Source organism: Cryptotermes secundus, unplaced genomic scaffold (genome assembly GCF_002891405.2).
Source record: "Cryptotermes secundus unplaced genomic scaffold, Csec_1.0 scaffold106, whole genome shotgun sequence".
Taxonomy (NCBI): domain Eukaryota; kingdom Metazoa; phylum Arthropoda; class Insecta; order Blattodea; family Kalotermitidae; genus Cryptotermes; species Cryptotermes secundus.
In genome coordinates, this window is record NW_019734310.1 from 1,345,019 (window position 1) to 1,370,462 (window position 25,444).

General features: G+C 37.6%; 2 protein-coding genes across 6 annotated transcripts in view; one reads left to right on the forward strand and one right to left on the reverse strand.

Moving 5' to 3' along the window:
• LOC111868446 (U11/U12 small nuclear ribonucleoprotein 25 kDa protein) overlaps positions 1-3,392 on the reverse strand; it is a 9,099-nt gene extending 5,707 nt beyond the window's left edge. The window contains exon 1 of one of the 4 annotated variants that reach the window (XM_033753053.1): positions 3,367-3,392. The gene's annotated coding sequence lies outside the window, so the exon portion shown is untranslated. Of the gene's footprint in view, positions 1-2,892; positions 3,193-3,319 lie in introns of those variants that run through there. The other 3 variants (XM_023859076.2, XM_023859077.1, XM_023859075.2) reach the window with 3 other exon arrangements.
• A 38-nt stretch (positions 3,393-3,430) lies between these two features.
• On the forward strand, positions 3,431-24,400 carry LOC111868445 (histone H2A deubiquitinase MYSM1). Of its 2 annotated transcripts, none has more exons than XM_023859073.2 (13): positions 3,431-3,569; positions 3,728-4,001; positions 4,573-4,794; positions 6,932-7,080; positions 7,898-8,153; positions 9,206-9,814; positions 12,152-12,308; positions 15,172-15,344; positions 15,502-15,681; positions 16,786-16,972; positions 18,187-18,406; positions 20,940-21,141; positions 22,523-24,400. In XM_023859073.2, the coding sequence occupies exons 1-13, from the start codon at positions 3,493-3,495 to the stop codon at positions 22,676-22,678; spliced, it is 2,862 nt and encodes a 953-aa protein (XP_023714841.1). In that variant the 5' UTR covers positions 3,431-3,492; the 3' UTR covers positions 22,679-24,400. The 2 variants fall into 2 exon arrangements, with proteins under 2 accessions (XP_023714841.1, XP_023714842.1); XM_023859074.2 differs by having other exon boundaries at positions 3,480-3,569; positions 3,766-4,001.
• The last annotated feature ends 1,044 nt before the right edge of the window (positions 24,401-25,444 follow it).

Consider the following 25,444-nt stretch of genomic DNA (forward strand, 5'->3'; position numbering starts at 1 on the left):
GGTGATAAAGCATCTCCTTGTTTTAGACCATTCTGGATAGGAAATTTATCAGACAAATGTTTACCTACATGGACTTTACTATATGTTTCGTTTAAACACATTTTAATCAACCTAACTAGTTTCATGGGTATCCCATACTCTATTAGAATACTGTACAATACTTCCCTCCTAACTGAATCATAGGCTTTCTTGAAGTCTAGGAATAGCTGATGTACTGTCTCATCGTACTCCCATTTTTTTCTCCAATATCTGACAAATGCAAAAGATCCGACTTGTAGTTGAACTGTTACATCAAAACCCACACTGATGATCCCCAGTAATTTCATCTATATATGGACTTAACCTTGAAAGAAGAATATTGGACAAAATTTTATATGAAGTTGATAGCAGTGATATCCCCTGATAATTACTATAGTCAGTTTTATCACCCTTCTTGTGAACTGGTACAATAATAGACTCCTTCCACTGATCAGGCAATTTTTCCTTATGCCAAATAGAAGTAATCAGATTGTGGATCTTAGAATGTAATATTTCGCCTCCTGCTTGAATAAGTTCTGCTGGAATTTGATCCCTACCTGGCGATTTATACCATTTCAATTTTGCAATAGCACTTTTAACCTCAAAAGGGCCAGGATTAGGTATTAACGGCTCAGCTGTATGGATTTCTGTCTGCCTAACAGCACTGACCCTATGTACATTCAATAACTGAGAGAAGTAGTTCCTCCACCTATTCAAAATGTTGTGGGAATCTGCAAGCAGATCACCATTCTCATCCTTCACTAAGTTACAGCTAGGCTGGTAACCCCTCTTAAAGTCATTTATTCCTCTATACAGATCTCTAATGTTCTTGTTCTTACTGTTCATTGCAAGCTCATCAATTTTGTCTTTCAGATATTCCCTCTTTTTTGTTCCTGAAATGCCTGCTGGTTTCACATCTTGTATTGTTCAGATTATCCCCATTTAACTCACTTGGATCCTGTAACCATTGCAATTTGGCCTGCTTGCTTTGATCTAATCATTTTGAGCATCCTTCATCGAACCAGGGCTTATGCTTCTTAGGTTCATAATAACATAGACTCTCTTTGGCAGACATTTTTATATTCTCTCTAATAGTTTCCCAAGCTTTATTAACATCCACCTCAATTTCCAAGTTTTCCAAAGCCGCAAACCTATTTGAGATTTCAACACAATACTGCTCTTTACCCTCTAACTCATTTAATTTCTTGAGACTGAACCTCTTCATATGAAACCTGTGTGTTGTTTATTTGCTCACTGCGAGTCTTTCCCTAACCTTTGCCACCACCAGATATTGGTCAGTATCACAGTATGCTGCCCTGAATGATCGGACATCAAGTATACTTGAGTGCCATCTCCTATCTATCAAAATATGGTCTATTTGATTGTATATCTTCCCGTCAGGAGGTGTCCAAGTAACTTTATGGATGTTAGGATGTGGGAACATTGTACTTTTGACAGTAAGATTTTTTGATATGGAAAAGTTTACAACTCTGACTCCATTATCATTACTAATTTTGTGCAAACTCTCCCTACTTTGGCATTGAAATCTCTTAAAAAATTTTCATAGGGTACTTCGGGAATTTATCAAATACATGTTCTAGTTCTTCATAGATTCTATCCTTTATGTCATCAATTTTAACTTCTGTTGGGGCACGAACATTCATAACAATGATATCACACCAGCAACCTTTTAGTATTATATATGATACCCTATCACTAACGAATTCTACCCTCTTAACTGCTGATACGATTCTCTTATGTACAAAAAACCTGTACCTAATTCATGATTTTCATTCCCATTTACATAGAAAAACATATAGTCTCCTGCTGGTGCAATGCCACCTCCATCTCATCTGACCTCCTGTACTCCTGCGAAATCTATCTTATATTTTAAGATTTCTTCTGCCACTACCCTGAGCAAACCTGCCCTGTGCAAACTTCACACATTCCAAGTGCCAAATCTCATATCCATTTTCATTAGCTTAGGTCATTTATCCAAGAAATCCGTATGAGCCACAAAGTCAAAAATTCTTTCCTTTGATATGTGAAAATCCGGACCTGCCATTAATGTTTATTATTATTGTATATTATTTTCCATCATGAAACCAATATTCATTATTGCAATTCCTATTACTACATAACAGAGGTATGGTATAAAATCAGTCTTGTCATAACTATGCAGATGATCATGCAGTTTCTTATATTTTACTTCTAAACAGATCTTCCGCACATTTATGGTGGATCAAACATATAGCTGGGTGTGGGAAAACAATAAATGCTAAAAGAATGTTTGTGGGAAACCTCTTGGTAGGGGCTCAGAAACAAAGAGAATAACATCAACCACAATATTATGGAGTTGTGAAGATGACATGTGAATGTGTTTGGCTAAGGGCTGTATCCAATGGTCTTTAGCAGTAAATGATTGGAGACTCTGTCATTACTATGTAGTAGATCTGCAGTAATTATTACTATGATTAACTGACAACATTGTCCACCAGTGAGAAAATGTACTCGTAAGACCTAAGCATTTCTTCACATTTTATCGAGAAGTTATTGTACTTTGTAGTTAATGAGAAGCCTTACTAATTCCTCCAGTTATCCAGAGACTAACAAAATCATACCCCAATTTGATGCAATAATACTGATGTGCCAATCAAATTCCCCCCACCTCCATTTGATAGAGTATAATTTTTTTTTCGATTGTTCAATTTATGGATACTGCGACAAAAACTTGGGACTCACCAATAATCTTCATTTTATACTGAGATTTGTAATACGTGGAACATTACTATCACGACCTCCATACACATCTTACTAACATGAGAACACGTACGTCCCATACTTCCCATGTGCCTTCCCTGCAGTTATACGTACCTGGCTGTGTTGTACAGTTATTGCGTACACAAATCTAGTATTATAGCATTAATACCCCTACAGCCATAAAAAAAACCGTCGTAACATAAAATAGTGTAACATCAGACAAGGAAAATGGAGTAGGTAGGGATAGACAAAACCACACATAATGTTCACACTTATTTAAAATTAGTATTATACAGGAAATTGTTGCACTACGTTAACTACTATCTGTACGATTATGATTATTTTATGAAAGTCTGCAAAATGAGATTGAACGGCAAGACAGCGATCCAAACTAACTCGCCGTGGCAAGTGAGAACCAAGAAATTGGGCATTAAATTAAGACATCAATATTTTTATAATATATGTTTCTTGTAATTTATGGAAAGGTTGTAATGATATAATTGTAGTTAATTTTTAAAATCTTGCGTGCAAATATAAGGACCTATTAACAGGAAAATATTTTCAAAACTTTACGTTTAGCTTCCTCACTTTTCACTCTGTGCCATATGTAATCTGTATCATATGTATTTTGCGTAATATCTGTGGCCGCAGTTTGGAAGATGGCTGAAGGCAATTGGTAAATTTGTTGCTTATTATGACAATCCTGATCGCGTTATGGCGGATGAAGACGAGGTAGATGTTTTGGGGGATTTTAATTTTGATAATCTGTTTTCAAAGGATGACGGACGATTGTAAGTGTCATTTATTGTGTTTCCTACATTTAGCATGTATGCAAAAAAATGTCTTGAAGTGTAAGTGCGTAATTTAGACGTGCAGTAAGTTTGGCACTTGCTTTCTTACTAGTCCGCTTATTTAGACACATTTTAGTTGGTATATTGAATGTTTACAGAGCATCTTGCTATGATGGAAGTGTTCTTGGTTCCCAAGGGGCGGAGCTGCTGCATTGTGATTATGGCATAACTCAGCAGTGGTTGCTTGAGGCTGCAACACAACCGTGTTGGGATTCAGGATCAGATGATACAAAAGCTCCACACACAGACGATCGACAACAGTATGGGTTTTCAACTCCATTATCAACGACCGATCCGTCATCAGCTTCACCAAATTGGATTGATAATGACAGTTGGAGTGACAAGGAAAAAGGATTATTGGAAAAAGGCTTGGTAAAGATGTATACTTGATATGACTCGTTATGTCCTTATACTTTTAAGTTTATGCAGATGACAGTAAATACGGGAACAGTTTTGAGTTGTGTCAGTGTCTCAGAAGGTAGAATTATTTATAGCCATTGCTTTTAGATCCTCAAATCCAATGTTTGCAGTCGAAGATCTTCCCTTAGGCTGAAAGACAAAATTCTTGTGTTCTGCTCTGTATTATGAGTACTGTATACATATGGTTTAGCTTACAACTATTTATGCAAATATGAGCACATTCCAATCAATTATACTACCAGTACCCAGGCAGACTGAAATGAAGGGAAGTACTTTCTACTTTGTTGTCTGTTTGTATACAGTGTGATGTCTCGCGTGTGATATATGATTTGCATAGATATTCATTAGATTTGTACTTGTATGCAAAGCAGCACTCTTTTTAGACATAGTGAGATTGGTAGGGGAATATCATAATCTTATTAATGTCACTATTAACCCCTGAACAGCATTTGAAACATGATTTATTTAATTTGTTGTATACTTATCACTGGAATTCTGAACAGTTCCTTTTATTGATACACAGGATTTATTTGGACACAGCTGGGGTCGCCTGTCACAGTTTATTGGCACTAAGTCATCACATCAGGTGAAAACTTATGTACGTTCTCATCTTCACCATTTTGGTCCAGCAGATGAAAATGGTGCTCAGGCATCATTTTCAAGTGGGTCAGGCTGTTGCAGTGCTGGTGCAGTAGGCTTCACTGAGTTGATTGACGATATGCAAATACCAGCATCTATGGAGGAGGTTTGTGTATGCTTGTACTCATACTATGCTACACAATGCCAAGCATTACCAGGAGAAAGAATGTGTCATGTGAATATTCAAGGAAACGCTAGAATTTTTAGTCTCCAATATGCATTTCATCCTACAGTTGTAATAGTTCTTAATATTTGTATTTCAGAATTTTATGAGAGGTGAACATATTTTAAATTCATATAACCTCACTTCCCTGTTGCGTAATCGTCATGTTTACCGATGGCCTAGCAATAGTCGTTGCACGGACTTGCCTGTTGCGTGACGTCACAGCCTAGCGGGGAGGCGTATTTACCGAACATTGCGTAATGAAGGAAGGAATGAGGGTACGTGACATCACTCATGGAAACGCAGAGTTCACGTGACCCCTACTTTCTGTTGTGCCATCCATGTTACAGTATTTTATGTGCTGGAATTTTTTATTCCTTATAGTACTTTGCTTGAGTGTTTTTTTTATTGCTAATGGGGTGGGACTAAGTCCCTTGCACTGCGGCCACTTCTGGCCTATTGTACCAGCCCCAGATGATAGGTGAGGGTGATTGTGGAGCAATTGGTGGAATGAAGATTGGCAGGGGAAACCAAAGTACTCGGAGAAAACCCACCTCAGCGCCACATTGTGCATCACAGATCCCACTTGACCAGACCCGGGATTGAACCCGGGCCTCCGCGGTGGGAAGCCAGCGATTAACCGCTTGAGCTATGGCGCGGCCTGATTGCTTGAGTGTTACTAGATTCTATATATAACTGTTTTGTAATATGATTAGAAGTGTCTTTGTCATTTTTTACGTGGACTGTTTTTCCGTTACCTGTTCCAACCTCCCGTAAAGGTCATCATTGGGTAGCTCAACAGTGTGTTTTACAGTGTATTATCAGTATACATGCATTGATACCTTCACTGTTCAAGAAGGATTTACAGTTAGTGAATAAATTTGACCACTTAATGACCCTTTGCAGTGGGTTGAAACATTTAAGGGGCTAGAATTCACAACGAAATGGATGAAAACTTGTATTGATGGTTTTATGAAGCAAATATTTATATAGTGTAACATGCAGCAGATGCCTCAGTTAAAGAAAGAACCTCTGTGTTTCATTCTTAAGTTTAGCTTAGAAGTACTGGAAAATTTTAAAGAATAATTTATACTTTGTTTGCTAGGTTTTTGATACCACAATATATATAATGTTATTTGCTCTGAAAAGTTGATGAAAGGATTTTGACATGTCACATGAACACAATATTTCTCTTGGGATCATGGAGTTGATAGAAAGTTTAATGAAAATTATATCCCAGAGCACTGATATAGGAGATTTACTAGACAGGCTTAATGGATACCAATAAACAGGATGTGTCATAATTTGTGTACTCTATATATCTGCCATTACTTCCATGTCCATAGTATGTTTTATGAAGATACTGCAAAGTCACATGTCTCACACAAACTGCCAGATGAAATCTGTAGTTTGTACAGACTTGGGAGGTCACTGATTTTCTTTCTAGAATTAAGCAAAATGTACATGCACCTGTGTGCATGAATCAGGAAATAAATCAAACACAAAGAAATTTGGACATCTTCATTTTACTACTGGATATTATCTCTCCTGGTGAAAGTTATAAAGGTAAATCTGTACCTGTAACACGCTGTGAAGGTCCATAGAGCTTTGAGTTTTCAAGGCTCCCACATTTTCTCTAGACAGTTGGCTCACAGATGGCAGTGGTGATGTCAGCCTTACACATTGGCCACCTTTTAGCTCCCAGGAAGATACCTGGTACTCATTCCTATTAGAGGCTGAGTCGACCCCAGGGCCATATTGCGGCTAGAAGGATTAGGTCAGTTGGGGGTGAAAAAATCAACCTTATTGGGACTCAAACACGCGACATTCTGGCTTGTGCATAGTGCCTCAAGCAACTATGCTACTGCGTTGAATGCTAAAGCAGTTCCATAAAAATTTTCTTTGCAGTGAAACCTGCTTCATGTTCATGATGCTTGCTATTGTCTTTCAGGACAAAACTGCAGAAACACGTTATTTTTAGGTTATTCCATAAGTGTTTAATTAGATTGTTGCTGTGGTATTATCAATATAATTTGACAATTTATTGTACCTACAGTAATATATTCAGGATTATTAACAGGTGATAGCAGTTGTAAGCACAGCACAACCAACTATACCGTCAGTACCCAGACGGAACATTGTAGCTGGTGCAACAACATCACAAAGCAACAATGTTTTAAATAGTGGTGAATCGAAAAAGAAGGTGAATGTCCACAATGAGTCTGTTAGGTAAGCCTGAAAACAGTAACTTATTTACATAAATATCCTTTAAGTTGCAAGCTTTCCTCCAAGGTTTATAGTTCACAAATAGAGTGTCCCGCATATACATAATGGCAAGCAGTTCGAGTTTATAAGAGTTGTAATAAAGACTTCTAACCTTATTCATATAGATGCTTAATTTGAATATGGAAAATTCTGTAATGCACACATAAGTGTATAGCCCAAATATTGCTCTGTAGGAAACCCATGGTTATTTTTATTACCTTTGGGAAGAAACACAGCCTCCTGATTCAGATATAAAACATTAATAAGAATGGAAGTTTTGTTCAGTTTCTTATTTCTGTACTCCACAAAATTCTGGGATCTCATTCTTCAAGTTTTTTGAACATCAGAAGATTGGTAGGTAAATCTTAAGTATTCCCATGATTTTAATATATAATATTTTGTTCATAAACTTCTGACTTTCAATGGGTAAAGAGAACATGGTACTATTGTATTTGCATAAAATTATGACTTCCGCTTCATCATTCATTCATTGACATTCCCTAGATCCTTATATGTCTGGAAGACCAGTGGATGTAGAAATAGTCATAAGACAACAAGACAAGTCCCATAAATTATATAAATAAAAATTAATTATACATAATCCATCACAATTACACATGTTAATCCAAGACAATATTATATTAATATAAATGATAGTATTTCATCCTGGTGAGGTGCATGTCAATTTTTGGAAATTTTGAAGAGACTTTTAAATTTCTTCCTTCCAGAACATGTTAATTTATAGCATTTTGTTGTATTATGTTTCTCTTGATCCCAACAGAGAGAAAAGTCGAAGGGGCAGACCTCAAGTAGTTTCAAAGTTGCATGCCACTAAGAGGCCTTCCAAAGTGAATCGCAATCCCAGCAGAAAACCAGGATTTCGTTCTAATGCACAAGGATCAAATATCAAAACATACCAGACAGGAAAACTGAAACGACAAACTGGTGTTCATGTGAAAGATTTTATCCAGAAAGATTCATGTAGTGTTACTTCCATCCACCGAGGTGGTATAATATTATCAGCTGGAGAGGAGGTGGTAAGGCACATTCATTTATCACACAGAAATGCCATTTAATGTGTATGATGAATCATATACCATATTTACCTGAATTGAAGACAGTTCTGAATCTGGTATGACCTCCAACTAAGAAATATTTCTGCACAAAAAAAAGTAATTTTATTTATTAATTACATATAGTTATTAAAGCAAATATGAAATATAATAAATATTTGCAACTGTGTTATACAGCCATTTTCCTTCTTTGTAATCTTGACGTCACTAGCCTCTGTTGAGTGCCATTAATAATCTCACTGCTTCACCATACCTATTTTCTCTCTCAGCTTTGCACTCTTCACACTTCCCATCTTCTTTCTCACATTCTTTGCCTTCACCATTCCAGTGCCCATCCTTGTACTGTCATATTCTCTTCAAGGAAATTACTGTTTTCAGTTCATAGCTTCAGAGGTTCTTTGCACAAACGTATCATTGTTCTTGGCTCCTGACTGTGAAACATTTGTCTGTCCCTTGTTATGCTGATAGTAGAATATTGCTTGAATTCATTCATTCATGGAGCTGAGCCCTTCTTGAGAAGCTGCAAGTTGTGCAGCTAGTCAAGAACTTCCCAGCATTTTATGGAACCTGAAGGTTCATTACCATGTTCACAAGAGCCCTCCAGCAGTCCCTATCCTGAGCCAGATCAATTCAATCCATACCATCCCATCCTATCTCTCTGACATCCATTTTAATATTGTTCACCCACCTACTCCTTGGTCTTCCCAGTAGTCTCCTTCCTTCCGGATTTCCCACTAATATTCTATACGAGAATACATATTACATGAATATTAGCAGATATAGCATCTTTAGAATGTTCAAAAGAACGGTGACATCTCACAATAAAATTCAAGTTCTGGAAACAGGAAAAGAGAGGTGTCTTCCACTCAGGTAATAAGGTACTGCTAGACTCTTTGTGGATATTTTAGTTGGCTTTATGCTTATATTTTCTTTTGATATCTGCTCGGTATTTGGATTTTCAGTATTGATGTAATATGTTCTAAATTACACTTCACAGATCTTTATTATTGTTACAGGTGCGAATTCAGAAAGAGAGTAGTCATGACTCAGATGAAGATGGTGAGATAGAAATTGAAGAGAGAGTGGATGATGTGAATGTACTTTGCCTTTCCGCAGACATCCATACATCAAGTAGCAACATGGATGTAGTGGCGAGTACAACTTCTGAAGCCTTGTCAAATGAAAACAGATTGCCTTTAACTGAATTTCAGAGTGATCATTTAAATACAATGGATATCAGAAGTTTGTCTGGTGTTGAGACCCATGAGACGAAAGTAGAATCCACAGAGGAAAGAGGGTGTAGAGAAGATACACATATATCTGAAGAACAGTCCGAAAACACTCAGAGCCTCGCACTAAGGTCTAAAGAAAAGAACTTTAAGCCAGATTTAAAACCGGGAACAAGTGAAATCTCACCTCCCAAGGATTGTAGTGATGGAAGGGAAGGTGGGAAGGGGAGTTCGTTAGCTTCGAGTCATCAGGATATCCTGGAAAGCATATTCAGCTTACCACCACCAACTGAGGATATAATGCTTGATGCAAAAACAATTACAGAAGAGGAGAAAATTATACATGCAGAATTTTTTGAAGGAAGATCGGCAAAGACCCCAAAACGGTATCTGAAAGTGAGTGTGTAAGTTTGTCTTCTCACACACTTCTCCACAACATTTAGTCCGAAACATTATATACAATAGTTTTCAATGCTTCACAAATTGCATATACAGTAGACTCATGATTATCTGTACAAAACAAAGGGGAAAGTGCACAAATAATCAAGCTTTGGATGTGAGCAGGTGATCGTCGTGATTGTCGAATATGAAAATTTTAAAATATACACATAGCATCCCATTTGTTTGGTTACCTCAGAAATTGTGAGACAGAGAAAATGAATTGAACTTAAAGTTTATGTTCAATTCTTTTGCACAACTTTTGTTTGATACACTTTCATTGAATAAGTGTTTAGTGAGTTATACTGGAAATTCATGCAGAAACGCTTGTTGGGCTTCATGTAATGTAGTCATTAAAATTGTTTGATCTTAGTGAAAAATGAAGTGGCTCCTCAATTCTTCATAAAAGTTTTCAAAGATGAGATTTCATGGAAATCCATCTGTTGTTGTCTCTCATGGTGTTTGGTACATACAGAAAATAGACTTAATTGGCAGTCTGCAGGGTCACAGATGAACTTGAAATGGTGCAGAGGTAACTGCAAACCAGATAACCCATGCACAGATCAGTGAGAGTATACTGTACTGTAACCCTTTGCTTATTCCTTATAAGACACTAGTTTTGTGAGTCTGGGTTTAAATTTAAATTTTGAATGAGATTTTACTGGTTTACTGTACTAGAAGGGAAGGACCCTTCTAATGTTACTGTTTTGTATTGTGTTAAAGAGGAGTTAAACTATACCTACCTGTGTATTTAGAGTAGAGAATTTTGTAGGATGACTAGGTGACATGCAGTCAGTGATATCATGATATTATGAATATGAAGGGTATGAGTTTCTGTTAACAAGGTCCCTCTTCTTACTCCAAAAGAGAAATAAACACCCGATCAGTATTGGCTGAATTGGTTGTCATTGTTTGGTATGTGTCTGTCAGTTGATATTGACAGTATAATTGCTGCCCAGAATTCATCTATTTTCAAAATTGAATTTTAACTTATTTCAGTCCATGTTTGTAAAACTGAATGTTCTTGTCACTGTTTTCCAGTGTCCTTTCCATGTGTCTGAGACACAGTGTTTGTAAAATACCAGTCAGAATTGTTCTTAAAATTTAATATACAAAATTTTTTAAGCCCTTTTAGCACAGAATTGAAAGAATAATCAAAGAGAATGACTAGAACATAAGAAAGAATGTCTAGAAACTGAATGCCAGAGGTGTTTCACCAATCTAAAGTGAACAGTAAAAGAAAAATATGCTATCAGTGTTTGACGAAAAGGTGGGAGAGTTGAATGGAACAGACCAGTGGAATAATCCATGATGATGAGGTCAGTTTTATGATGTATTTGTTTAAAAGTGATGTGATTTTGCAATTAATTTACTATCACTTTAGCTGTCAGGCTTGGTGAGACTACCGACAGTGTTATGCCATGGTTCATGGACTGGAGGGAAAGGTAGAAAATGGTTGTGGAATGTTAAAGTGCACCTTAACTCTCAGATAAATATTTAGTGAGTTATTTTTGAGCTGAACCTAAAGGCCTTTATGTAACAGTCCATTATTCTAATCAAAATTGGAATTTATCAACAAAGTTTTAGTTAAGAATATTTAACTGATTCTTGTAAACTGTGCTGTCATTCATCATGTAAAGTAAAGCTATCCCTGTACCAGGCCGTGAAGGCCCATAGAGTTGTGAGATGTTGAGGGTCCCACATTATCTAGACCATCAGCTCAAAGGTGGCGGTAAGGTTGTCAGCCTTACGTGCCAGCAGCGCTTTACTCCCCAGGAAAATTATTTAATGAATTCCTGGTACTCATTTCTGTTAGAGGCTGAGTAAACCCCAGGGCCTAGTGTGGCTGGAAGGATTAGGTCAACTGAAAAAAATCCAATGACCTCATCGGGACTTGACCCCGCAACCTTCATCATGTAACTGTCCTTTTCAGGCTTGGGGGAAAATTATTCTGCCAATCTTGTCTTATACATAAGAATTGAATCTGTGATGTACATGGGGAATTTTTTTGTTCACAACAAAAAAATGGGGGTGTTTAAATTAAGCATTGATGTTTGGTATTTTATTTTGTGTGAAAGATTTGAATTTATAGAGTAGTAACTATTATACTAGCATATTTAACTGGTATATAGTGAAAATAAGATGTTTGAATCAATTTCCAGTTACAATAACAGCATTTTACTTAAAAGGTTTTGATGAGTTAAGAAGGAAGGAATTTGTAAAGAGGTCCCTGTTATAGAGATCAAGATAGGAGTTTGCTCTTTTAACCAGATTACTTTGACTGTGTCAATATAGATACGAAACCACATCTTGGAATGCTGGCGACATAGCCGACCCACATATGTCACTAAAACTTCGGTGAGAACAGGTTTGAAGAACTGTGGTGATGTAAATTGTATTGGTCGCATTCATGCATATCTTGAACAGATAGGAGCCATCAATTTCGGTTGTGGTAAGTAATTTAACAGCACATTGTGCATGTGCAGGTAATTATATGTGTATATTAGTGTCAGTTTTTTGCAGTTTCATGTCCAACACTGTGTTCTATAATTTATTAGAAGTTATTCACTACATGTTTCGACCAGTGTGGTCATCGTCAGATGTTAAAATTATTGGGCGAGGAAGCTGTTGTCTTCTTTTGTTGCTTATGTTGTTAAATATACAAGTCCTCTTGATGGGCATGTGTATTTAAGTTGTGGGTTATGTTCTTTCTTATTGTGTTGCGTGTCGTGTTCTCAAATATATATATGTCGGAAACATAGAAGGTTTCCTCAACCAGTTTGATTCTGAATGCATCTTCAATATAGATGTAATATATTGACTTTTCCATGTAAAATGATAAGTATTTGAATTACTTTTCACTTTTTGTATGTGACGGTGTTTATAGCTGCAAACTGCACTCTGATAGTGAATGAGCATATGAAACATCTGAGAACATCATCTCCTTAGTTTCAGATTGTGAAGGCCTCTTTCAAAAGGATAGGTCTTTGATTGAAGAGTTTGTCTTCTGGAATATAACACCATGTAGTCCATTGAAAGTCTGAAAGGCTCTGCAGCTCTGCTTGCCACCTGTGTTGACACTGGTTTCGTGCTCAGCTTTATCTTTGTACCTGAAGATTGAGGTGATATGTTCCTTCAGAAAATGGGTTTACTTTTGGTGGATTACATGGTGTTATATCCCAGAAGATAGAACTTTACATAACCACTGCTGTGAGAACCTCAAATCCTACAAAGTCTTGATTTGGCTTTTCTCTGCTCTTGGCCCAGAACAGGTCTCTCTTGCTCTCACGCTCTGTGACAAGGCTCTTTGTTACTCTTCCTTCCATACATATTGGTTCTTTTTGTTTTGAGTCCAAAATGGATAAAATGAAGATTCTTGAATATTGTAGAGTGCATTGCATGTAGTACATGATCTTAGAGAAATAAGAATGGGATAGTATGAGCTGGATTCATCAGGCTGAGGATAGGGATGATTGGTGGAGTCTTGTGAACATGGTATTGAACCTTTGAGTTCCATAAAATGTCAGGAAATTCTTGAGTATCTGAATGACTGGTGGTTCTCGAGAAGGACTAGCTTCAGGAAGTTAGTTATTATATATGCACCTGCATGTTTTGTACGGCTGTCCAAGTTGCCCTAATATTTGTGGCGTTTGAAAAACAATGTGAAGGAATTGTGCATAACTTGCAATATTAATTTTCTTGACTGCAGCGTTTCTCATTCTGTCACTGTTTATTAAAATATACTTTCTGGGCCTTCATATAAAGATTTTTAGTAATTTTCCTAAGTTGGTCATTTAACAGCATTGTCTATATATCATATATATATCATTGGTGACAGGATGATTAATGTATGTGGAGCAGATAGTGGAATGAGAATAGGCAGGTAAAAATGAGATACTCAGAGAAAACCCTCTCCAGTGCCACTTTGTCCACCTCAAATCTCACATGATCAGACCTGGGAAGTCGGTGCGTGAACTATGGCACTATCTTTAGTTATGTTATCCTATTTTAACACTTAACGGACCGATGATTTAAATATTTAAATCACCCAGGGGACCGGCATTATTAAACCTACTATCCTAACTTGTGCACTGTTCACTTTAAAAATTAATATAAAATCTCCTAATTAATTTTATGAACTAAAATTTTTGGAGAACACTTACCAATGCTCCGAGAAGTGCTTGAGAGTGTGATATTTCTGGAAACATTCCCCTTTGTGAAGTGGCATTACACACTTGCAAATGTAGAGAGTCATACTCCTTTTTTTGTGAACTGCGTAAACATGGCCTTGCATAGAAGGATGCTTCCCTTGGAATGTTCACTCTTCACAGTTTTGACAAGGGTATGTTTCCGCATATCACCCGAGAGTCATCCGGGGGGGGGTCCACATGAGGCCTGAATGGGGTGGGAGTTGATGGGCCCGGTCACACTAAGTCTGTGTCTGACTCTGGTTCTGCCGCCACCATCTGGTCTCCAGCCCAGGCCTTTGCCACATTCATCAGAAATGCTTTGTATTTCAATATCGAATCAGGGTTTAGATTTTTGTGATTTTTTTTTAGATTTTTTGCTGTCCCTGCAATCTTACTACCCACATTTTTTGTTGGAGCTACTGTCACTTTTACTGTCTGTGGCCACAATTCTTTGTTGTCACCTGTCACTGCCACTGCCACTGTCTGAGTCACCATCACTACGCGTCTCACAAGGCACGTAAGCTAGCTCATCGGAGAAGAATTCATCCTTGATCCATATTCCACTACTAACTTACTGGCTCTTACATACAGCTTGAAGACCGAAAAAAGGCATTTTCCTTTGGAATGGGTTAAGATAACAGCGAGGTCATGTTACTGAATACTAAGCAAACATTCCAGAGTTTTATTATGCAGTAGTCATGCAGCTGCATGGCAACAGAGCAAGGTATAGTGTGTTGTAACCTAATGTATCCTAAAATCGTGATATCATGCGACCGGTCCGCCGCGTTTAAAAGCGAAAAGCGTGATATCATGCGACCGGTCCTTCAAATGTTAAACAAGATTGTATACTTCATGACTGATTTTTGTGAACTTGTAAAACCTTAGTGTTATCAAAATTTGCTTGCTCAGGCTGGCATTAGTATGTATGTACAAATGGTCAGACACAGCACATGATGTGATTTAATACGGTATTTTAAGAATCTTTCTTTCAGCAAGTTTTTTTGTAAAGATTAATTATCAAAATATCATAAGTTCATTGTAAGGGCCTTTTACTGTATTTCTGTGCACTTGAGACAAACATAAAAATATATGTGTTTCACATGTTAAAAAAAAAGTCCTTTATAGAGCAAGCCCGCTACACACGCCCTTTGTACCTGATGTCCAATTCTGGAGGCTGTGAGAATATAGTGGCTTCTGCAGGTGGTCAGGGAAGGGAGAAGCTGAGCAAGGAACAGTTGGCAGCCCAGCACCAGGCTCGCATTGATGCCATGCGACCACGCAAAAAAAAACACATTCAGGTGAATTCATAACTCTGGGATTATGTTTTCCCTTCTTGAATTTCCTGCTGTCATTATGAGCTTTTTCCATTCATGTACAGAGTTTGGAAAAGTACTTTGTAGATTGTAATCAGGTGCTTATTTTCTGCAGTAGGTTTATGAAGAGTTTATTTTTCAGGATTCTTGGTTTCCACTGGCTGGTGAAGGAGGGTACACAATTACCCATAGTGAAGATGGAGAAGCTGTTCATACAACTGTTGTTATGCCACAGTCTCATAAAAATACTGTTAAAGTTCATATGGCTAAACCAGAACCTATCAAACTCATTTATTGCAACAAGTTCACAGAGTCTAAGCCGGTAAGTTTTCACATAGTTGTATTTTCTTATTTCTACTATAATATCGTATATGTTTACTTCAGGGTTTGTAACAGAACATTTCAGGTCAAAGATGTGATTGCTGTAATCATGGAGGCACTATGAGAACGGATATCTGTGTGTAAGATTTGAGGTTTTGACGGTGGTGGCTATGAAGAAAGCCGTCTTCTGGGATGTGGTGCCATGTAGAAATTGTGTTAACTGATGTTTCGGAGGAGCGTATTGCAGGTGCAACAGACACTCGGTCTGTTGCACCTGCTCTGCTGGTTTTCTCAAGGATTTCTTCTTGTCTTCTACCCTGAAGATGGAGGCGATACATTCCTCCGAAACGTCGGTAAACACAATTTCTACATGGCGCCACATCCCAGAAGATGGCTTTCTTCAAATATTGGTGTGTTCATGGAAATCAATATATCTGTATCTGAATTTTTTAAAACAAATGGCTGTGTTATGATTAATATAATAAACGATGAGAGTATAATCCCATTATAGATAATATTTATTGTATTCCTGTCAACCCAACACTATTTCCAGCAGGTGGAGTTTGCTGTCTAGGATGACATGTTTGAGCACATGCATGCCATCTTCTGGCCCTGGGGTTGACTCAGCCTCTAACAGAAATGAGTACCAGGAATTAATTAAATAATTTTCCTGGGGGGTAGAGCGCAGCTGGCGCATAAGGCTGACAACCTTACTGCCATCTTTGAGCTGATTGTCTAGATAATGTGGGACCCTTAACGTCTCACAGCCTTATGGGCCTTCACGGCCTGTTACAGGGATAGCTTTACTTTTACTTTTTTACTTTACATGCCACATTGAATCTCTCATTTACTTAGCATAAATTTTCCATGTAAACTGGATTGATTCTGAGGCAAATTAATCTAATCCACACCATTTCGCTCTGTAGGCATTCTGATTAGACCATGTTTGTTTTCATCTTCCATAAGCTGTCTCACATGGAAATGAAACTGAAGATTCAAGTCGAAAGAATAGCTGAGGAACTTGAGCACTGTAGGTCTTGCTGACATCTCAGTATCATATGTTTATGAATGAAGTTAATAGTTTCCATGTTTGTTACTATTAAAGGCTCCATATTCAGTTGAACTTCACATAGAGCCACTACTTGTTATGGACGTCCATGCTCATTCCTCACACTCTGAAGTAATTGGATTGCTTGGAGGAAATTATGACCCCAGACGCCTTGTGCTCCAGATATTGCGTGCTGTAGCATGTCGAAGTAGTAGCAGTGGCATACATTGTGATATGTGCCCAGGTAATACAGCATCGTGTTTCAAATAGTTGTTACTACTAGTACTAATGCTTTGGTGACAGTAATTTAATTTGCTGCTGGTAAACACATTTTGAAAGTTACACCTTTTATTTGAAAAATTGCTTGCTGTAGTACCCATAATAGGAATATCTAAACTTTGTGTTCCAGTTTTCGTAATTCTGGAAACAAAAATTAAGTATCATACCATACTTTTGGGGACAAAGTCTTTTGTTCCTTTGTCACTCATGAGTATATGATTGGTGCTTTTGTTGTATAGAGACTTATGTGGCTGAACACAGCCAAGGCTGTTACTGTATCAGGCTTGTTCAATTGTAACTCATCTGGGGATTATATGTGAAGGAGTAGAGAAAGGCTGTTAAAAATAGCCCCCACAGATACTGAACCAGTCATCTCATTGATACTCCAGTTGATGGATCACCAACACAGCTGCTATAACCACTGCATGACTGTAGCCTCGATGTCTTTGTATGATTCGAATCTGTGATCCTGTAGGAGGTTGAACACAAGGAAGTCACACAGTGTCAGGTCTGGGCTGTATCGGAGATGATTCAGTACCTTCCAGGATACGAAGTATGGGCCACCTAGAGATAGGAGTTGTAGTGCATCATGATAACACTCTCAAGAGTATGCCAGAATGCCTTCTCTTGATGGTGTTGCAGTTTGAGATAATGCTATTATATTTTTGGACATTATCCATCATCTTGTCTTTATCTAAAAACCGTCCTGTTTATTTTTCAATACTGGATCCTGTCTCCGTCTTCTGGTAAAACCTACTCAGTTGGGCCCAATTGATAGAGCTAGGCCAGTCCAGAGATAGGGACTAGCTCTATCAATTGGGCCCAACTGAGTAGGTTTTAGCTGAAGACAGAGACATAATCCAGTCTCTGAAACGTGCTTTTAGAAATAATCAGGACGATTTTTAGATAGAGACAAGATGATGGATAATGTCCAAAAACATAATAACATTGTCTCAAACTGCAATATAGTCTCAACAAACTGTAGTGTAGTCCTCTTCCTATATTAGGCTACAGAAACTGTTATGTCTCCATTTGATTTTTCCATCATTATCTTGGCTATTCCAGTCTTCTTCTGTAGAATATGTATGTGGTTATTAGTTTAGTTAAGTCTGTTCTGTTCTCTTTCATCTGTCCTGTGCATGTGTTATCATGCATTACTGTCACTGAATACTTTTACAGTATCTCAGACTGAAGCCAGTGAACGACTCCATGATGAAGGTCTAGAGGTTGTTGGTTGGTATCATTCACATCCTACATTTTTTCCAAATCCATCACTGCAAGACTTGGATACCCAAAGCCACATGCAGGAGTGGTTTGCTAAAACAGCGTCAGCCCCTCTAGTTGGTTTTATACTATCTCCCTACTGCCCTACCAGTAGAACATCAGCATCTGATTACAGGTATGTCATTTTTTGCCTTTTTTAACATCTAGTCTTTTCAGTATCATTTTATCTTCAGGTACTTAACAGTGCTTATAAGAGGGAACTATTATATGTGCATTAAATCTGCTATAAAGACAGAAGCATGTTTCATAGTCTGCAGAATACATCTTTCAACTTTGTTGTTTCCCTAAGGTATGCCACTGTCAGGAATTTCTCATAACTAAATTTGATGGAATTTTATGTTGAAATCCTGTATCAAAATGTTGAGCATAAGTGACTAACTAGATGCAGGCTGTTAGAGTATTTTATATGACTAAATTAATTTTTGACACCAACTCAGTTGTATACCTTTAAAACATTTTGAGTAAGTAGAAAAATTGCTGTCAGTCATGTATTAAATGTTAAGAGGTTAATGAACTGAGACACGTGAAGAAACCTAACTGCTTAAAAGATTAAAACTGTAATTCTGGTTTGGAGGAGGGGAGATATGAACTAATGAACTTCATGGAGCTGAGCCCTTCTTGGGAAGCTGCCAGTTGTGCAGATACTTAAGAACTTACCAACATTTTATGTGATGGAACCAGATGGATCAGTACCATGTTCACAAGAGCCTTCCACTGGTCCCTATCCTAAACCAGATAATATAATATAATATAATATATAAGATAATATAAACAATATTCTATATGCTTTCTTTTTCTCCCACATTTGTGCTACATATGTTGCCCATCTCACCCTCCTTTGCTTGATCATCCTAATTATACTTGGCAAAGAGTACAAGTTATGAAGCTCCTCGTAATGCTGTTTTCTCCAACCTCCTATCACTTCATCTCTCTTTAGTTCAAATATTCTGCTCAGCACTGTGTTCTCAAACACCCTCAATCTTTGTTCTTCCCTTAATGTCAGAGAACAAGTTTCACACCCATACATAACAACAGGAAAAATTGTAGTTTTATATATTCTAATTTTTATGCTTACATACAGCAGATGAGGAGTTAAAAGCTTTTGGACTGAATGGTAACAAGCATTACTCAGATTCACTCTCTTAATTTCTTCCTGAATCAAATTTTGTTTAGTTACTGTCATTCCCAAATATTTGAACTGTGCCACATTTTCAAAGTGTCAGTTGGCTATCTTTATGTCACAATTTTTCCCTGCATTCTGATGATGAGACTGCAACATATACTTAGTTTTTCCTGTGTTTACTTTTAGACCAACTTTCTTACTAGTGTCAGTTAAAGTTTATGTGTATTCCTTTATGTTATCTCCCAGTAGATTCACATCATCAGCACAGACCAGCAAGTGATGTGTCTCATTTAATTTCAGTCCCATCTGGTTTTCCTGGACCTTCCTAATGGCATATTCTAAAGCAAAGTTTAAAAGCAGTGGTGGTAAAACATCTCCTTGTTTTAGAAAATTTTGGATAGGAAAATTAGCAGACAAATGTTTACCTGTATGGACTTCACTGTATGTTTCATTTAAACACATTTTAACCAGCCTGAGTAGTTTCATGGGTACCCCAAACTCTATCAGAATATTGAATAATGCTTCCCTCCTATCTGAATCATAGGCTTTCTTCACGTCTAGAATAGCTGATGTTCAGTTCCATTATACTCCTATTTTTCTCCAGTATCTGACAAATGCAAAGAATCTGATCAGGAGTTGATCTGTTACATTGAAAACCACACTGGTGATCCCCAGTACTCTTATCTATGTATGGACTTAACCTTGAGAGGAGCATATTGGATAATATTTTGTATGAAGTTGATAGCACTAATATACCATGATAATTACTGCTTTCAGTTTTATTGCCCTTCTTGTAATTTGGTACAATAATAGACTCCTTCCACTGATCTGGCACTTCTTTATTCCAAATAGAATTAGAAGTGATTTAGGGGGTATAAATATGAAACTTGATCTGTTACACTAAGTGTAGAACAGATATTTAAGTATTTGAAGGGATGAACTAACTAGGCATGAAGGAAGTTACTCATACAAAATGAAAAGCTGTTACTTTAACCTCTGACCATTGAGCAGAGTCCTTGGTAGGCTGATGGTCACTTAGCCGTCTTAGAAATTCCTAACCTTCTTGGAACCTGAAGGTTCATACTGTGTTCACAGGGGCTTCTAACATCATTACTTTCTGTTCTCTCTGATGTAAATCAGAGAGAGAATGAGACATTCATATAATATTTTGATCGGATGATATAATGCAAAGAAACATGCATACAACCTAGATGTAGGTTGGTGGACAGCATTAAGTGGATCTTTGGAAATATTTATAAAGATGTAAATAGAACTAGCTTATGAGGAGGAACAAGATTAAAATTATTTGAGAAGAAGATATGAGGAAAATATGAGTGTACAGATTGAAGAAACAGGCTAATGGAAAAATTTATTTACAGGGAATTATCAGGCTCCATTCTGTGAAACATACTTGAGTTCAACATGATTTAGTATAGTATTTTTAGATTTTGGCACAGTAAAACTATTTGTGTTTGGAAATAGGAGAATAAAATTAATTGTGTACACTTCATGTAATTTTCTTCAGGTGTCTTATTGTTGAATCAAATAATGAGCGGACCAATATACCATACCGGTTAACAGTGGATGTTATATCAAATGAATTCGACCCCAGTACACTTCTCCGACGAATGGATGCCATATTTTTGTTGCATGAAGAGAGTTCAGAGGCAATGGTAGATTTCAACACAGAGTTCCGCTCTGAACCACCGCTCACATACTTGGAAAAGGTGATGCAGATACAGTATGAAATATGTATTAATAAGTTCAGAGTATTTCATGTTTGAAGGTACTGTTTTAAGTAGGTGAAGTTACATAATGAAAGTTACTTGCTTCTGGGATGTGAAGTTGTGTAATGCAAGAGAAGTTTATAACATTTTGGAGGAATGAGTTGCCTCCTTCTTCAGGATTGAAAAAAAAAGCTGATCATGGAAAAAGTGGTATGATATATGCTGGGGCAGGCATCCAAACTGAACAATAATGGGGAAAAGTGAAAGATCAGGGCCCTTAAATGGGTTGTTTTTTCTTTTCAAAAGAGACAGGAGAAATAAAGCACGGGTGACCAATGGCAGTCGTAAGTAGCCAAAAATTAAGAAGGGCAGCAGGCACAGTATATAGAGGAAAGAAGAAGCAAAAGAGGAGGAAGATTTTTAATGTGGGTAGGAGAACTGGCAGGGCATTGTCCAGGAGGTGAATGAAAAGGAGCTAAGGGTAAGAGGAGCATGGATTGGTCATGCCATAGCTCAAGCGGTTATTCGCTGGCTTCCCATCGCAGTGGCCCGGGTTTGATCCCGGGTCTGGTCAAATGGGATTTGTGGTGGACAACATGGCGCTGGGGCAGGTTTTCTTCGAGCACTTCGGTTTCCCCTGCCAATCTTCATTCCACCAGTTGCTCCACAATCACCCTCACCTATCATCTGGGGCTGGTACAATAGGCCTGAAGTGGCCACAGTACAAGGGACTTGGTCCCACCCCACTAGCAATAAAAAAACAGGAGCATGGATGGTGGGAGGACAGACAAGATTAAAACTGGGGCAGAGGGAAAGATGTGGAGGGGGGTGAAAAGAAGAAGAGGAAGAGGAAAGGCTGTACAAGGCAGATTGGTACATTGAAAAGGACAGTGGACCTAGCAGCTGTTTTGACTGTCAGTGTGGCCTATATGCATATTACATTTTCCACACTCAGCTTACTGTGCTTGCTTGGGTTACTGCACTTGTCGTTGCTACTTTTCAGCCTTGAAGACAGGGAATGTATTCCTTCAAAATGTCTTTAAACTTCTACTAGAATACATGGCATTGCAGCCTGGAAGATGGTACTGTTCATAGTGACCACTGTGAGGATCTGAAATCTTGCATGAAATTTGTGACCACAGATTATTTTTACATAAACTGATGGCTGTGAGAAGTAGTTTAGTACTGAATTCTGTAGCGATATATAAGATACCCACGTTGAAATTTTTCTTTTTAAGTGTTGTCAGTATTAAGACGAGTACCAGGGACCAGATTTTGAAGGTGGTTTACTAGAATTGGATATGTCAAGTAAATAAGCATTTCATTTGTCTGCCACAGCCTTATGTCTGATATATTGTAATTTTTTTCTGTCTGGTTTCAGTGTGTAGAAAGTGCTAGACAGCATCTTAAATCTTCTCTTCCACCCCTTGCAGAAGAAGCTGAAGAATGCATACTAAGAAGTGTGTTACAGGCTTGCAATACTTTGATAGTGTTAAAGCAGACAAAAAGTGAATTAGTTGCAGAGAAACATGGATAATTTCATACAGTCCTATGTTGTAAGACATTTCAGGTATTAAATCCTTTTCTCTACCACAAATTCTTGATCAGAATTTGTTCTATATATTGTATGAAGATCCTTTTGCTCTCATAAGAATTTTATATCCGTCTGTGTGAGAAGGTCAGTTGGGATTCCTGTTTAAGTTAAGGTAAAAGGCAAATTGGGATTTGTGTACTGTGTAAAATGAAATTGGTACAGACAACTTCCAAGACTTGTTTCAGTTTCTGAAACTTTGTAAATAACACTCTTCAGCCCCAAGTCTGAGTACATAACAGATTCAGATTCTGTGACTGATATCTTATGTTGGGATTTAACATTAAATGAAATGTGGAAGCACGTAACAGTAGTTGAAGAATCTAGAAGAAATTGCCTCTTAATCTGCATGTGAAGGGTACAAACTGTTTGACTGGCATCTCAGTGATGCAAAACAAGACAAATATGGAAAGCTACCATAGCTCTTAAATTTCTCTCTCTACCTTAACATCATGTTCTACCAATATGATGGACAAATTATACATGTACTTTGCTATATATAGGAACTGAATGTGGCAAAGTGTATGTTGGGCATACAGGCCAAGCATTTAGACTAGATGCAAGAATCATATGAGGCATGCCTGGGCCAACCAGAGAAATCAGTGTTGGCGGAACATAAATTTGAAATAGGCCACAACATAAAATTCGCCAGTACCACTATACTGGATAAAGCGCTGGGCAATGTGGACAGCTTGATAAAGGAGGCTCATCCCAGAAACATTAACATTCAGTCCTGATACCTGGTGAATGATGCGATAAAGCAGTACCGAGCTGAACCAATCCGGAGAATGGACCAGGATAAACAAACTGCACCCACTAGCATTCCATAGGCTTATGATCACCTGATCACAGGCCATGAGTTGGTATATAGCCTGGAAGGCCTGAATCTTATGTCACATCATATTATGATGGTGGGGACAGAGATGATCCCTGGAACACAGTAATTTTTAACCAACTGACACAGCTGATAGCCTGAGAAGATTTTAACAATTTTCCTATACTTTTCTGAGGGAAACTTTGTGTGCAAACATAAATGATGAGTGCTGAAAACAAACTACTGTATTCAGATGTAGAAAGGATACAGCCAATGGGCAGGAAGATACTACAGATGGAGAATTGCATGATTCAGGCAAGTCTGGGCAGTGAAGTCAGGACTATGATAGCTAGGCAAATTGCTCATGTGGGGCAGACAAGAATCACATACAGAATTTTGGTATGTAAACTTACTGGAAAATCAAATAGGATATTGGAAGATAATATTAAAATAATTCTTAGAGAAATAGGTCATGAGGTTGGGAGGTAGATGGAGCTGGTTCAGGATTGTATCTAGATATGTGCTTTGATGTTAACAGTGTTGGATCTTCAGGTTCTGTTTCCAGAGGTGTAGTTATATAGTTAAGAACTTTGTTAGAGTAATTGAAATGATCATAGTAGTGAAAATATTGTTACTGATATTAGTGTATGAAATGGGACCTATTTATATAATTTCAAATGTAAATACTTATATTACAATAATAGCAGTTATATTGTACATACAGTTTCCACTGAATATTGGGAATTTTTTAAAAATTTTGTATTTATTATGTTGTGCTGAGTAAATAACTGTTTAACATTGTCATTTCATAATGCAAAATAAAAATAAATATATGACTTACATTGAATGAAATGATTAACTTTTCTTGAATTATACAAGTTTGGTACTTCCAGAATCAGCTTTTTCCCAATTTCTATAAGATGTTTTTTTTATTGCTAGTGGGGTGGGACTAAGTCCCTTGTACTGTGGCCACTTCTGGCCTATTGTACCAGCCCCAGATGATAGGTGAGGGTGACTGTGGAGCAATTGGTGGAATGAAGATTGGCAGGGGAAACCGAAGTACTCGGAGAAAACCTGCCCCAGCGCCACTCTGTCCACCACAAATCCCACTTGACCAGACCCGGGATCGAACCAAGGCCGCTGTGGTGGGAAGCCAGCGACTAACTGCTTGAGCTATGGCGCAGCCTATAAGACTCTTGGTACTTTATTGTAAAGTTAATGAATTGTATGCTCTTTATGTAAGATTTGAATTTTTCACGGCGGTGACTATGAAGAAAGCAGTCCTCTGGGATGTCACGCCGTGTAGATATTGTGTTAACCGACATTTTGGAGGAATGTATAGAAGAAAAATAAGAAACTCCACGTGGAACCGGCACAAGCAAGTGCTCACAGAGTATACTGTTTGTTTAAATTACTATTACTGCAGGTTTGTCTTGATTGCAGTTTTTGATTACACTATAGAGATGAAACATAATCGGAAAAGGAGCCTTATGTTTAACATTTACCATCTGTGTATTGCATTATTATGATAGCACATGCTTGGGTTCAGCGGGCCTAGCATCGCATTGTTTTCAGCATAAATATTATCACCCTCAAGGTGAAATCTGGCCATGAGCATTATAATAGCATGAGATTTGAATCCCCTGATCCAGCCAACAAGCACTGAATACATAAGGAGCATGTAATTATTATTCGAGTACTAGGTTTATTGAGCCTTATTATAGGTATTGTAATATAGTCCTTCTAGTCTTCCTTACAATAATCATAGTATTTAGGATTATATACCTGGGGGAGGGGACACAAGGAATTAGTTTTTGTCAGTCATAATGCATAATAAATTTTACTACTGATCATTCAGTCTTATTAGCACATAATACATAATAATTACCCAAGTACCA

Bases quoted from the DNA above. Each gene is read 5' to 3' on its own strand.
- LOC111868445 (XM_023859073.2), top strand. From the start codon at position 3,493: ATGGCGGATGAAGACGAGGTAGATGTTTTGGGGGATTTTAATTTTGAT. The intron at 4,002-4,572 runs GTAAAGATGTAT...ATTGATACACAG, and splicing joins GATTATTGGAAAAAGGCTTG to GATTTATTTGGACACAGCTG. The intron at 4,795-6,931 runs GTTTGTGTATGC...GATTATTAACAG, and splicing joins TACCAGCATCTATGGAGGAG to GTGATAGCAGTTGTAAGCAC.